Source organism: Phytophthora cinnamomi (genome assembly GCF_018691715.1).
Source record: "Phytophthora cinnamomi strain GKB4 chromosome Unknown Contig46, whole genome shotgun sequence".
Lineage (NCBI taxonomy): Eukaryota > Oomycota > Peronosporomycetes > Peronosporales > Peronosporaceae > Phytophthora > Phytophthora cinnamomi.
In genome coordinates, this window is record NW_027150979.1 from 280,144 (window position 1) to 294,793 (window position 14,650).

The window sequence follows — 14,650 nt, forward strand, 5'->3', positions numbered from 1 at the left end:
AGTGCCGCCAATGGCGATCACAATGGCTACACGAAGTGCGTAATAGAAGGCTGATGTCGTCCAGGATGGAGGAGGATGACAGGTACAGTGCTGAAAGTGTGGCAAGTGTCATGGCTACAATACAAGCGTTGAAGTATCAACAATGGACGCCGAACCGTTCTCACACGTCGCAGAGACGGCTGTGATTGGCTGAGATGGTATCTGTGGTGTGGCGCACACAAACGTCGGGTGCAAAGATACTGCGCCTTTTATTATCCAACTTGCGCTCCAGCTATCAGTGCATGCATCGCCTCGCTCGCCTCGCGCAGCAGCTTCGTCCCCGCTCCAGCGCCCGCCAGTTCTCGTCCATCATGCCCACCGCTCTGATCCCCATCGTACGCCCTATTCGCAGCAAGAGGGAAGTAATATCTCGCTTGGGTGCAAAGTACTAACTGAAGTACTATTTCGGGATGCTATTCAGGCCGACGGCTCGGAAGAGATCGAGGCCATCACGCTGGCCGACGTGCTAACGCGCGGCGGCGTGCAGGTGACGCTGGCCACGGTCGGCGGTAAGAAGGATAACATTGTGACGATGTCGCGCGGCGTCAAGGTGCAGGGCGACGTGGCCATCGAGGCCTGCGCCGGCAAGAGCTTCGACCTGGTCGTGATCCCCGGCGTGAGAAATATTTTTTCTTCTTCAAGTACTACCGTATTACTTTATTGGTATACTAACGTGTAGTGCTATTTTGTGGCGATGGGTTACTATTGCAGGGCATGCCCGGAGCGGAGCACCTGCGTGACTCCAAGGAGGTGGTGGCTCTGCTGCAGAAGCAAAAGGAGGACGACAAGCTGTACGGTGCCATCTGCGCGGCCCCGGCGGTCGTGCTGCACACGCACGGCCTGCTGGCTCCGGGAGCCGCTACCAGCTACCCGAGCTTCGAGCCCAAGATGACGGGCGTGGACTACAAGCACGAGAACGTGGTGGTGAACGGCAAGTGTGTGACCAGCCAGGGACCCGGCACGGCTATGGCCATGGGTGTGAAGCTCGTGGAACTGCTCTGCGGCCACGAGAAGGCTCAGTCGGTCGCCCAGGGCCTGCTCAGCACGCCGATGCCGTAGGTGGTTAAGTGAAGGTGCCTAGCAGAGCAAGCTTGTGATGTGAGTACGTTCCAGCGAGCCGCACCACAGTTGCATTGCAGTTTGAAGCTAATCAATGGGTTAATTGCGAACATATCTGAATCATTGTGCATACTGGATCCGCTAGCTCGTATTAGTGTCGTCCTAGGGTACATGTCCAGTGGACGAGATGAGCCCCGGTGGTCTGCCAACGGACACCCAGCGGCCCCCCCGGCACACCATTTCCCACGCGTGATATACGAGATATGACGTGATAAGCTTGTACTGCATCCTCGAGCCTTGCTGTGGAATAAATGACCAGCATTTCCAAATTTGCGCGCTCGCCAACAGGACGTTCTTTCGGATGAAGGTCTTTACAGTGGTCCTGCTTCTGCTTGCAGTCGTGATCCAGCTCGTCATGAGCCAAGAGTATCAGTCGGGTTCCGCTTCCGATGGAACTTCCTTGGTCAAAGATCCAAGCGCGACTTCCTCGGGTGACACTGTTTCGAGTGAGACCGGCAGTGTTTCCAGCAACACGATCCCAAGTGCTTCAACAGAAGCCAACGCTAGCCCAACCACTGACGCACCGATCTTTACTATGCCAACTGAAACAACACCAACTCCTATTCCGACAGCAACAGAGACGCCAGCGCCAACGTTTCACGACGTGACGGACAATTCGGCCAATTCAGAAACATCTCCGACTTCGACTACCCCTGCTACAACCCCTAGTAGCACGACAACGTCAAGTGATTCCTCAGCATCGGCGCAGGATGACGATTCGAGTACCCCCCAAGTAACAACACCGGCTCCAGCAACAGAGTCGCCAGCGCCAACGTTTCACGACGTGACGGACAATTCGGCCAATTCAGAAACATCTCCAACTTCGACTACCCCTGCTACAACACCTAGTAGCACGACAACGTCAAGTGATTCCCCAGCATCGGCGCAGGATGACGATTCGAGTACCCCCCAAGTAACGACACCGGCTCCAGCAACAGAGTCGCCAGCGCCAACGTTTCACGACGTGACGGATAATTCGGCCAATTCAGTAACCACTCCGACGCCCAACGCTGGGACGCCATCGACGACAGTGGTAACCTCAGGGACGTCAAACACTGGGACATCGGTGGTGACCTCGACGACGTCCAACGTTGGGACGCCATCGACGACGATACTAACCTCAGGGACGTCAAACGCTGGGGCGTCGGTGGTGAACTCGGCGACGTCCAACGCTGGGACGTCATCAACGACGGTGGTAACGTCAGCGACGTCAAGTGATTCTTCAGTGGTGGCGCAGAGTAAAGCAAGTTCTGCCACGTCAGCGACAACGTCTGAAGCCTCTCTGGTAGTGATTGGTGCGGCGAATACGGCAGAAACTCCTTCTACTGGGACCTCTGCGTCGGCATCAACGCTACTCAATGGTATCACCTCCTCAGCTAATGGTATCAGTGTGGCATCACAAGTCACTACAACGGGATCTTTAGCATCACCCGCAACGGCCTCAACCCGTACTGATAGCGCTACGTTGGCAACTACCTCCTCGAGCGTGAACTCGGCCAATACGTCGTCTGGAATCTTGTCGTCGTCAACAGCGCTTGGTCGGGCAACAGCGGGTGCCAGCACTTCCAACTCGTCGATTGTCAAAGCTGCAAACCAGTCGTCAACTACGAGCAACAGCACTGCAATTGAGGTGCAAGAAGGGTCTGCATCGACAACTGGTAACCAATCCAGCACGATAGATGACATCCACTTCAGGGATGTGGACAGCGACATCAGCAACACCACCGCCGCCGCCAATTCGGAGGGTGAAGTTGGCTCGCGCAGTGGTTCTGATTCACACGTCTCCACCGTAGGCTCTACTTCGGGCACCTTCGATGGGTCAAGTGCAGGGGGCCCGGAAAAAGTCGTCAGCGCAAGCAGCAGCCAAGACAAGAAAGAAGCAAGCGGCTCGGAAGTTAATTCAGGATTAGGCTCCAGGACTGCAGTCGCTCGTCTATCGGCTCTACTTCTTGCGGCTGCCATAGCTATCGTCTACTAGCTTGTCCATACGGGCCATGTTTTCTACGTGGTGGAGAGCAGGCTCGCTGCCGTGTACATATGTAATATTGGTTGTGACGTAAATTGGTTTCGCTAACACATAGACGCCCCTCATTCGCGAAATTAGTCTCAGCAAAGTTGGTGTGAGTGGTCAAGTTGCCACCGACAACGAGTGCCATGATGCAGAGGTAAATGTAGGCAATTACATCGTGGATGTAGAGCGGTCCTACAGATAAATATCACGATATCTATCGTCCAGAGCTGGGACTACTCAAATTGAGTCTCAATGGGTTAACTTCCACCATCGTTCAACATGTGCACACTTGATCTGCTACCATTACGGTAACCGTAGAATGCCACGAACGCAGCGACTGGCCTCCAAGGACCACTATGGTGGACCGCGCCGGTGTTCGTAAAATCCGCTAGTCATTCACAAATTTGCCGGCTCAAAACATTTAGCAGATGAACGTCACGCCATTCCTGCTCGCAGTCGTGATCGGGCTCGCCGTAGGCCAGCAGGGTCTGCTTCGGAAGTTCTTCGGTCGAGAATGCTAACGCGGCCTCTGCTCTCAACTCTGCTCCGACTCAGAGTGACGGCGTCTGCAGCTCCAGCAGCATGATATCCAGTGGACCCGACGCTATACCAACAACAACAGCACCTTTATCTATAAGCAAACTGGCGCGGGCATTCCACACGGTCGTAGGTCGCGCGGCTGGTTCGTCGACAACACCGGCTAGTGCAGGTTCCAGTGCATCCGCTGATTCTTCGACGGCGACGCAAGCTCCAGCAACTTCTACCGCGACAAAGACGATCGATAAACATGAAAACATTTCGCCCAGTTGTGGTAGCTTCGACGACCAACTCGCCGCCCGGTACTCCCTCGATGAAGTCGGCCGCTATGTCTTCAGGGATCTCCGTCACGACGGATTCCTCAGATTCATCGCGTGCTGAAAATTGAGTCACACCAACAACACCGCCCTCGTTTGCTACAAGCAAGTCTGCACGGACATTTCACGCGGTGGTGGGTCGCACAGCTGATTCATCCGCCACACCGATCAGCTCAGATCCACCTCACGCTGTCTCCTGGAACCTTTCGACCGGTGGTGGTGGCTACGCCCAAACCGATTGGGACTTCCTCGCTTGGGACCTCGGTGTCAACACCAACTCAAGCAAGCCCCACTCCGCCAACAACGAGCCCCCGGATGCAGTTCCAACTACATTTCGCACGACTGTGGTGGCCAATAGAACGGCCAACTCAGCATCACATTCCTCGATTCAGAACTCGTGTCGACGTCGGCTGGGGACAATGGTGTCAGGACTCCGAACAATGACATCACCGTGGCCACATAAGCGTACCTCCGGCATCCCTAGCATTATCAACGATCTTACTAATGCTGGTAGCGCCGCTGTCCTGGGCTTGAACTCCTCCGCTGCGGCTTCAGGAATATTGACGCCTTCAGTAACTACGCCATCAACGCCAACAAGTACAGCGACGAGCATCAAAACTTCAACCCTGTCGCCAACTTCTACCACCAGTGCCATAACTCAGCATGAAGCACCATCCGTGTCGGCAACAGTACCACAAATTGTGGTCCACAATGACCACGGGAAACCGTTCCAGTGTTCTGGAAGGTACCCGCTTCAGGGATGCGAAAATGTTAGCATGACCATCAGTGTTGCCACATTGAACGATGGCGATGGTTCTGCCTTGAGCAGCTCCACCACAGTCCAGAGTTCGGCTTCAGGTAGCGTCGACAGCCCTAGCGCAGGAGACACTTGTAGCCACGTTGGCAGCCAAGGCGGCAGTCAAGCAAGCAGCCTGGTAGCGAACTCAGGCTCCAGTGCTGTTACGGCTATTGGTGCGTCGGCACTTTGGGTTATCCCACAACCACAACTTGTGGTGGCCTTAGTTGCTCTCTAAAGTGAAAGTATCGATCAGAGCGGATAAGTCCAAATTGTCAATAGATGAACATGACGCCGCAACCAACGTTAATGAATGCAACCTTGTTGTTGTTTCCACAGAAAGCAGCACTGTTACAGCAAGTTTTTTACTCATGTTTCCCGGGGGGGGGGGGGGGGGGCTTCACTTAGTCTGGTGCTGAGGAATCGATGGTACAGTTGCAGCAGGGAAGCTCGTGGAGGCACAGGATAAATGGCGGGCGACCGAAGTTGGAGCCGATCAATGGGTTAATTTTGCACGTTCTTGAACATGTGTTCGCTTGATCTGTTAGTGAGGGCGTGTACCACCAATGTGTAACGCAGTGGTCAGGCTCAGCTGGACCTCGGCACAGGACCATTCACAGCGTCGTCGGTCGAGTTGAAACCTGTACGGACCGTACAGTACGATGACGGGGTATCTGGCCGACATTGACCAATTTGCTGACTCAAGAGCAGATGAACCTCCTCACAGTCTTCCTGCTCGCAATCGTGACCTGGCCGGTCGTGGGCCAGGAATCCCTGGCAGGGTCTTCATCAGGAGCCACTTCCATGGCCGAGAATGCCATTTCCAGCAGCTCGGTCTCCAACGAATCATCTGAAGACGACTCTGGAGGAGTCCCAGTACCAGCGCGGTCCTTCCGTACAATTACGAGTCGCACAACCAGTTCTTCGGCCACTGACGCCCCAACGTCTTCTACAGAGTCGGCAACGCTCAGCTCACCGACTAGCGATTCTTCGGCGACGACAGCGCAAAATGAAGAAGAAAGATCTACCACCACTGCAGCTATTACACCGGCTCCTGAAACATTTCGCGCGGCGGTGGTGGCTGCGACGACCAAACCAGCGGCGACTTCATCTGCTGATACCTCAGTGGCGACGTCCTCTAATACCGTGGCGACTACAAGTAATAGTGTCAGTGTGGCCTCACGCATTACTCCAGCAACATCTTCGACGTCTACCGGACCCAGCGTCACGACTTCAAATAATGGAGTCGGTGTGACATCTTCAGCGTCACCATCTACCGGGTCCAGCGTCACGACGTCAACTACTGGAATACGTGTGGCCGCACGAGTGACTCCGGCCTTATCCTCAACATCAACAACAGTGGATGCGGCATCTGGTAGCAGCAACACCGTCCTCAACGCGAATTCGGCTTCTACAACTTCAAGAACGTCATTGCCGTCAACTTCTTCGCCGTCAGTGTCAACGCGCGGTCAGTCAACGTCCACGGAGGAGGGAAGAACTTCGTCCAGTGCAATAACTACCAAGACTACAACCAAGTCGTCAGCTTCCACGGATAGTCGTGCCACTGCTGGGCAGCAAGAAGGATCATTGGCCAAATCGTCGACCACTGGATACCGTTCCAGCACTTTGGATGGTACTCCATTCAGGGAGGTGGTTGACAGCGCAAACATCAGCACCACCATCAGCATTGCCAAATTGGGGAATGCGGTTGGCTCGCTCAGTGGTTCAGGCTTGAGCATCTCCGTCGAAGTCCACAGTTCGGCTTCAGGCGGCGTTAATGGCTCAAGTTCAGAAGAAATAGGAGGCAGTTCTAGCACTACCGGTAGCCGAGACGACAGCGAAGCTAGCGGATCAGAAGGTATCAGATCTGCGGCCGTTGGTGTATCGGCACTATCGGTTATGATTGGCATTGCTGTTTTCTAGCAAAGTGATGTTTGCTAGGCGACGCTATTATTCACAATTACCGGGAAGGAATAAATTCACAAGAGTGGAATAATGAAGCCGGCGACTCATGGGCGTCATGAAGAATTCAATCTCAAGTTGTCGAAGTGGGGGCCATTTTTTTTACCATTTGCCTGTCAATTAACACATGCGACGTGTTCGCATCCCTCGGCATCGAACCAACCGAGAGTCACATTCTAACACCAACGTGCGTACCGATACCCATGCACAGCCCAGCACAAAAAGTCTTTTGCCTTACAGATATTTCTAACATTTGGATGGAAACCTCAGTGTGTGACTTAGTGTTTCGTACTCGGTAAACAAAAGTCACTCCGCCGTATGAAGATTATGTACCGAAGACCTCGTCGATTGTGCAGTTGCAATCTGCAAGTGGGTCCCAGTTACTGGGGGCAACGCAACTTGCAGTCAGAATCTCGTGGTGGTACCATGTAAGAATGGTGAGGACCATAGTTGGAACGAGTGCATACTTGATGTGCTTGAACGAGCGGTACCAATAGTTTGTAATTCAAGTGAGCTGACCTCCACAGAAACACCATAGGCCCACTGCATTAATCAACTTGCCAGTTCCGACGCAGATGAACCTCACCGTTGCATTCCTGCTCGCTGTCGCGATTTCGCAGGTCGGGAGTGTTCACGCAACTTCTGACGAGAACGGTAGTGGGTCAATACAATCCGATGCTGCTCTAGCAACAACAGCGCCTCCGGTACCTGCGCGAACATTCCGCATCGTGACAGGCGATACGACACCTTCGACCTCCAGCGAGCCCACTGGTACCCCTCAAACATTTGACCCGGCGGTAGTGACCGCTATGGTCAACTCGGCAACACCTCCTCCTGTTGTGACGACGTCTACCGCAACCAATGTGTCGATGCAACAAGGTGGACCAAGCTCTACTAAGCCTACCCCACCGGTCCCTGAAACATTTCGCGCGGTGGTGGTCGCTGCTATGACCGACTCGGCGACAACCTTCCCTGTTACGACTTCAGTGCCAACGTCTACCGGGTCCAAGGCGTCTACCGTCCTGAGTATCAACTCGGCGGCTAAACCGTCCGGGATCTCGTCGCTATCAGCAGTCACGTTGACGCTCGACAACTCAACGTCAACGGATGATTCAAGTACCGGTACTTTGTCCGCCACGACAAGCACAAAAGCTGGAGTGCTGTCAACAACTTCTACTGACACCGTAGAATCGGCCAATGCACCGAGTAGTTCGGAGACCAGCAACTCCATCTTCGTCACCATTACCAAGTTGGAGGATGAAGTTGGCTCACACCATGGTTCTGGCTCAAACGGATCTACTATAGTTCACACTTCAACTTCAGGTAGCATCAGCGACTAAAAACGGAAGATACTGGAGACACCACCAGCAAAACCGGAAACCAAAATAATAGTGAAGGTAGTGGCTCGCAGGTTAGTGTCTCAGGCGCCACCGCTGCGGCTATTAGCGGGTCTGCGGTATCAGTCCTAATTGCCATAGCTGTGGTCTACTAAATTTTTCGTTCATGCTCCATATTCAACGCAAATGAGTTCATTAAATAAAAAGTGTCGAGGTGTCTCCTGCTGTGGAGTGCAGCGTAAGCTCGATGCCATGCAAGCTTGGTTGTCGTTGTGGCGCTAGTACTCGCGATGGATAAATCTCAAGGCTTCAAACGCGAAATTTCTCTACGCTGGCGCTGTAGCTGACTTCATTCGCGAAACCAATCTGAACCACTTCACCGCTGGCGTCCGTATTGTCCCGGCGACACATTCTGGAGTGTGCGAGCCCGATGATCGCAACCACGAGTGCCATGACGCTGAGGCAAGCAATCGAGATTTGGGTGTAGTTCAAGGAACCAGGGCCAACCTCTACGATACCGGTCGTCGCCCCCGATAAAGCTATGGCGTGTATCGATGCCGCGTTCGGCTTCGTGTATGCGGCACAGTTGACGAGGAACTGGTTGGCTTCGTTCTTGGTCGTTCGGCACAGTCGGCAGCTCGTGTACGCTGTGCATCCTATCGCTGTTGGGCGAGCGACGTTGCAGGCATTGTCCGTCACGAACGAGATTCCTTTCAACGTCGATTTCTTCACAATAGAGCTACAATCTATCGTAGGAGCAGCCGTAGCCGGTGGAGCTGTGGTGGTCTGGACTGTCGTCGGCACCGGAGTCTGGGTAGCTGTGGTGGCAATGCTGCTGCATTTGATGAGGTGGTTGCTTTGCGGGGACGAAACTTTCTGGCAGAATCGACACGTGCCGTCGGGGAAGCAGCCGAGTCCTCCAATCTTGCACGAGGCGTCTTCCAAAGCTGAAATGCCGACGTTTTGATCGCCGATGGACACGCGGGATTCACAGGAACCTGCTGCGACTACTTGAAAGCCCAGCCAGAAGCACGTGAGTACTGCCCACCAGACGGAGACGGCCCGCATCGTTGGTGTTCTGAAGTGGGGCCTGCAGCGAGATAAAGCAAAAGTGATATAGGTACACTGGATAAACGTGTAGGAATCCTCGGAAAACCGCGACGAAGAATGCGATCAAACCATTTCAAACGGTAGCTTCGCGACAAGAACCCTGCGATGAAGCTCATCAACCACAGATCGAAATAGTGAACGTTGAGAATTTTCGCGCATTAGGGAGAACTACCGGTGCGACGTGGATGCTTCCAACTATCGGTTGAGATAGCAATCATGGATATCGCTGCATCCACAAGGCGGAGAGTCCTGGTAAAAAAATATTTACTAAGTATGACAAACTTTTGTAAGCGTGAATAGAATGCAAGGCAAATGATATTTACGTAAGTAGTACTCTAAAGGAGAGTGATCGAAGCACGAGAGTGCGTGCCCTAGACTACAAATTCGTGTTCGGCAGCTAATACCGACCACTTTACCACGCCACTAGCTTTAGAGAGTAGCGATCGACGACTGACTCACGACCATGACCAGAGAACCCTCGCGCGGAGTGTATCCACGGCCGCTGTGGGGAGTCATGAGGTCGCCATCCGGACAATCATCGGGGGTCCTGATGTCGTCCAGCGGGTCGCGTTGGCCCTTAACGTACATGACGCTCATCATCACCACCACGAGAACTGCCACAACTGCAGCCACTGCGCCTATGAACCCGGCCGAGACGCCGGGGGTCGATGCTACTTCGGTTCCAGCCGCTTCAGTTGTCACATCCAGTTTGCCTGAGGTTTGGTCTTCAGCCGCAACTGACTCCGTTGTCGCCGTCGCGCTTTCAGTAGTTCCTAGGTCCTTCAGCACTTGGCAGCTTATGAGGTACTGGTTCGCTTCGTTCTTGTAGTCGCGGCACAAGCGGCAGGACGTTCGAGCCGAGCAACCGAGCAGCGTCGGCGAAGCCACGTTGCAGCGACTATCGGAGATGAACGAGATACCCTGCAGTCCAGACCGCGACACAACCGACGAGCAACTCGTGCTCGTTGATGCAACAGAGGGTGCTGGAGTGTACGCCGTGGAGGGTGTCATTGTTGCTGTCGATGGAGTACTCGACGTCGTGCTGCCACCCACAAGCGAGCATTTCATGTAGGGAGCGCTCTGCGTTGTCTGTCTTGACTGGCAAAATCGGCACTTCCCTTCGTTGAAGCAGCCCAAGCCGTTCGCCGAGCAAGTCGGATTCGTAGGTGCTACAGCAGAAATTCCTACACCCAGGTCACCGGGAGACACTAGTGACAAACAGTCGATTGCTGCCTCGTGCGAATCCGAGGTCTCCGAATTCGTAGTACTGGTCGTCGTCTTCGACCCGGATTCGCTAGATGCTGACACGGCCGACACTTGGACTTCGGAGCACTGCATGAGATGAGCATTCTCGGAGTCTGTGGCGTTGGACGGCCTGCAGAATCGGCACTGGTCGCCGTCCGGAAAGCAGCCCAAGCCGCCGTTGGCGCAGGAGGCATCTTCCACTGCGGTGATCCCAAGGCTCTTGTCTCCACTCGACACTCGGTCGGCACACGATGTAGCTGTCACTGTGCTGACCCCGAAGTTAATGGTAGTCAGCACCAGGAGAAAGGCACTCGAAAGGTGAATTGCTCGCATCGCGTCACTCTGCAGTAGCAAACGATCGGGGGGATTTTAAGATCTGCTGAGTCTGTCGAGTAGGAAGCGGTCTGCCAATTGGCGAATGAACTGCACCGCAAAGACTCCACCAAGAGCAACAAAAGGTAGCTAGCTAGCTGCACTGGTCTGTTGGTAGACGGATACTTGTACTCGAAACTCCTGCGCCTCGAACGGGTCCCAACCGTAGGGCAGGGTTTAGCACGTTCTCCGCGGCGTTCCTCCTTGCTGTCACGTCACTCCAGGGACCTTCGTGGTGTCAAGTTGCGAGCTGCACTTCCTTCAGAATTCTTGAAACGACCCGAGTCATCCCAACCACAACGGCTGCAACGTCTCACTTCCCAGCTCGTTCCACCTCCACAATCAATGGTTACAGGCCAATTGTGGCTAATGCCTCCACTTGGTCTCATGGCCATTGGCCATGGGCGGCTCCAGGAAGCCTCGGAACGCCCCAGTCTCCGCGTCCCATCGAGCGCCGTACCCCAACGCGTTGCGGACTTCCATCATCGCGTGAGCATGGGGAAGACTGTGAACATTTTTCCAAGTGGCAGCAGCCAGCAGCTCGCGGACTTTGGCCTCAGCACGTGCGTTCTTGGCGGCGTCGTTGCCCTTCATTTCACCCCACCAGCCACTCGAACTTCGCGCACAATGCTTAGTGAACGCCCGCGCGCCGACTGTTAGTGGTTCAGTCGGTGTGTGTCGCTGTGAAAATGCATGGAGGCATTCGTGAAGCGTGAGCGGGGCCAGGTTGCGACTGCCCACGGTCTGTTGAAAGCCCAACAGCGTCAGAATTCCACGCGCGCCGCCGAGTTGACCCACCAGTGATCCTGTAGCTGCGCGAATATCGTCTTCGTCTCCACCACTAACGACAGCAGTAGTAAATGCGTGGATGGCGTCTGTGGTGACTGCGAGGACTCTGCCTCGGCTTGAAAACTCGGGGGTCACGCCTTCGATGGAGGGGTTCGTTGCCTCGAGGGTGTCCGAAAGCTTAATTAGTGGGTTTCTACCTGTCATGTGCCAGGCGTTGACCATCACTGCCAGTTGATGCACGTACGAATCCTTGGACACGCCCACCAACACATTTTCGACGGTGACAAGTGTTGGCGGCTCATCATCGTCATCGTGGCGGAGCATTTGCTTTCTGAATTGAACGGGGTCTTCAGCGTCCAGCACGGACGAATCATTAGAGAAGTAGGCGTGCAGGGCTCGTTCAATGCAAGCCAAAGGTTGGGATGTGAACGTCTCCATTATTGTTTTGTTGTGTTGATCGTCGCTGATTTGGTAATGGGGAGCACCCACGCGCTACACCCAGCCAACCATCACTCACACGGGCTCATTCTGAAGTTTGTGTAGCCATCTGACGTACGTGGCGAGCTTCTAAGAGGTGGAGGTGATGTATATTCGTGGGTTTATAAGTTCATGGCATGCAGCAATGCACTAAGCGACCGGGAGGGATCCCGGGCAATCGTCCTCGCTTGTATTGGCCGTCGCAGGAGTTGGAGCAGTGGTGGGGGCGGCGGTGGTCGGGGCGGTGGTCGGGGCTGCAGTTGGGGCCACGGTCACGGTCGGAGTCGAAGTTGAAGCTGTCGTACAGGCCAGCAGGTGCGCGCTTTGCGCTGTACTGAATGTCATGCAAAAGCGGCATGTGCTACTTCCACCAAAGCAGCCGAGGCCGCCGCCGTCCGGGCACGTCGGCGAGTCTTCGGCCGAGATTCCTACCCACTGATCCCCGGTTGACACCTGATCCGAGCACGAGTCGGCCGTCGTGACCCGCACACCCGTCCAGAAGCACAGCAGCGCCAAACTTGCGACCTGGAGCACACGCATCTTGTAGACAGTTGAGTGGAAGGCTTGGGGTCGCGGAGAAGCTGTAGTTGTCTGGCAAGTAGCCGATTGAATAATGCCTTCCAGCTACACCGCTGCGTGTACGCAGCAAGCAGGAAGCGTACGAAGCCAGCCATGCATCATGGCTTGAGGTAGTCGATCGATCCTAAAGATATCGGTTCCTCGATCCGCATCAGATCGCGAAGACGCAGCTCCTAAAGATAAGCGGCCAGCACTTTCGAGCTCTCGGCCCAACATGACCTCACTTCCGTCCTCGTCGCAGTAATGACCACCACCACGGTGTAGCTCTGATGTGTTCGTGAAAATCCGGCGAGGCCATGACAGGAGTTAAGCTGCTTGCTCGTCTGTCCTCATGGTTCAGAGCGTCGATCGATGTTTGCTCGCACGAAACTGCGCTTGCGTGTGTAGCTTCAACTGGTTGCCGTCGTAGTCACGCATGGTCCGCCCTTTTCAGGACGCGGAGCGTGCAACGGCCAGCACTGGCACCACTCAGGCGTTGCATCCACGGCGCCGTGATAATAATACTGCGCCATCTTGAAGTGGTCATAAGAGAACCTAAACTCGCGCTGCATCACTTTATGCATGCAAGAACCTTGATGCCCCGCTGCGTGGCGACGAAACGTCTGCCAACGCCGAAGGGGCCAGTAGCACGCTCTGGAGGCAGCCAGCTCGGGCTGTTGACGTCGCAACTTGGCACGCGAGCGCTTTGGACGACCCCCGGAACACTAGGGGCTCTTGATTTCAAGCAGGCAGTACCGGAAGAGACGCTATCAGATCTCGATCGCCCCCGCCGTCGGCACTCGCCTCCAGCTCTCCGCCAAGCTCCCCAGCCGGGCCATGAACAACCTCGAGAACTCCTTCATCGCCGGCGCAGGCGCCTATGTGAAAGGGAAATACGCCATCACCTCCACCGGCGTCGTCCGCAAAGGCACCGGTCGCGCCTTCAGCGTCGTACCCGAAGAGCTGGAATGGAACGGCCAGGTCATCGGCCGCGGGGCCAGCGGTTGCGTGCTGCGTTCACGTCACCGACCCACCAACACGCCCCTGGCGCTCAAGATGATCAACATGTACGACAAGACCAAGCGCGAGCAGATCATCCGCGAGATCAACGCGTTGTTCGACTCCAAGTGCCCGTGCCTCGTCACCTTCTTCGGAGCGTTCCTCCGCGACGGCGCGGTGGTGCTCGCGCTCGAATACATGGACGGCGGGTCCCTTGAAAACGTCATCCACCAGCTCGGCACAATTCCGGAGCACGTCCTCGCCAGCGTGGCCTTCCAGATCCTCCACGCGCTGTCATACCTCAAGACCAACAAGCGCGTGCACCGCGACATCAAGCCGCCCAACATCCTGCTCAACAGCCAGGGCCAAGTCAAACTCTCGGACTTCGGCATCGCTTCCGAGCTCGGGAACTCCATCGGTCGGTCTGCTGCACTTCAGTCGTAGATAGTCTTGTGTTGTCGCGACTGACCTTCGTGTTCTGCTTGCAGCCATGTGCGGCACCTTCGTAGGCACTTTTCGGTACATGTCCCCCGAGCGGATCCAGCACACGCAGTACAGCTACAGCTCGGATATCTGGAGTCTCGGCCTCGTGCTCATGGAGGCCGCCACGGGCGTCTACCCGTACCCGAAGCACAAAACCTGCATCGACATGCTGCAGAGCGTCCTGGAGGCACCGCCACCAGCCCTCTCGCCGCAATACTTCTCGCAGGACTTTTGCGACTTCCTCCACCAGTGTCTTCAGAAGAACCCGCTCGACCGTGCCTCAGCCGACACATTGCTCGAATCCCCGTGGCTGCAACGCTGCGGAGCAGTCAGTAAGTCGATTTTTTTTCTTCTCCTTGCAGAAGCTCTCGAACGCGGTTCTTGTTACTGACGGTGCTTCTTGACTATTTCAATCGCAGACCTCGAGAGCTCAATTGCTAACGTGCGGCATTGGATTGACTCGCTTCAGTAAAACTTGATCAACTCGATAAACACCCAC

The 14,650-nt window shown here is 55.1% G+C and overlaps 5 protein-coding genes across 5 annotated transcripts; 2 read left to right on the forward strand and 3 right to left on the reverse strand.

Annotated features, from left to right (window-relative positions):
• Positions 1 to 350: 350 nt before the first annotated feature.
• Positions 351 to 1,098, forward strand: IUM83_12679 (putative transcriptional regulator DJ-1; the record flags this gene model as incomplete). Its single annotated transcript, XM_067937322.1, has 3 exons — positions 351 to 374; positions 461 to 655; positions 751 to 1,098. The coding sequence occupies 3 exons, from the start codon at positions 351 to 353 to the stop codon at positions 1,096 to 1,098; spliced, it is 567 nt and encodes a 188-aa protein (XP_067790446.1).
• Positions 1,099 to 9,657: 8,559 nt separating this feature from the next.
• On the reverse strand, positions 9,658 to 10,239 carry IUM83_12680 (Sporangia induced Predicted protein; the record flags this gene model as incomplete). The annotated part of the gene is made up of 1 exon (XM_067937323.1): positions 9,658 to 10,239. One exon carries the CDS (start codon positions 10,237 to 10,239, stop codon positions 9,658 to 9,660), a length of 582 nt encoding a protein of 193 aa, XP_067790521.1.
• A 972-nt stretch (positions 10,240 to 11,211) lies between these two features.
• Positions 11,212 to 11,958, reverse strand: IUM83_12681 (Sporangia induced Predicted protein; the record flags this gene model as incomplete). Its single annotated transcript, XM_067937324.1, has 1 exon — positions 11,212 to 11,958. The coding sequence occupies one exon, from the start codon at positions 11,956 to 11,958 to the stop codon at positions 11,212 to 11,214; it is 747 nt and encodes a 248-aa protein (XP_067790415.1).
• Positions 11,959 to 12,261: 303 nt separating this feature from the next.
• IUM83_12682 (Sporangia induced Predicted protein) lies at positions 12,262 to 12,651 on the reverse strand (the record flags this gene model as incomplete). Its single annotated transcript, XM_067937325.1, has 1 exon — positions 12,262 to 12,651. One exon carries the CDS (start codon positions 12,649 to 12,651, stop codon positions 12,262 to 12,264), a length of 390 nt encoding a protein of 129 aa, XP_067790471.1.
• An 855-nt stretch (positions 12,652 to 13,506) lies between these two features.
• Positions 13,507 to 14,623, forward strand: IUM83_12683 (STE/STE7/MEK1 protein kinase; the record flags this gene model as incomplete). The annotated part of the gene is made up of 3 exons (XM_067937326.1): positions 13,507 to 14,086; positions 14,157 to 14,483; positions 14,571 to 14,623. The coding sequence occupies 3 exons, from the start codon at positions 13,507 to 13,509 to the stop codon at positions 14,621 to 14,623; spliced, it is 960 nt and encodes a 319-aa protein (XP_067790414.1).
• Between the last annotated feature and the right edge of the window lie 27 nt (positions 14,624 to 14,650).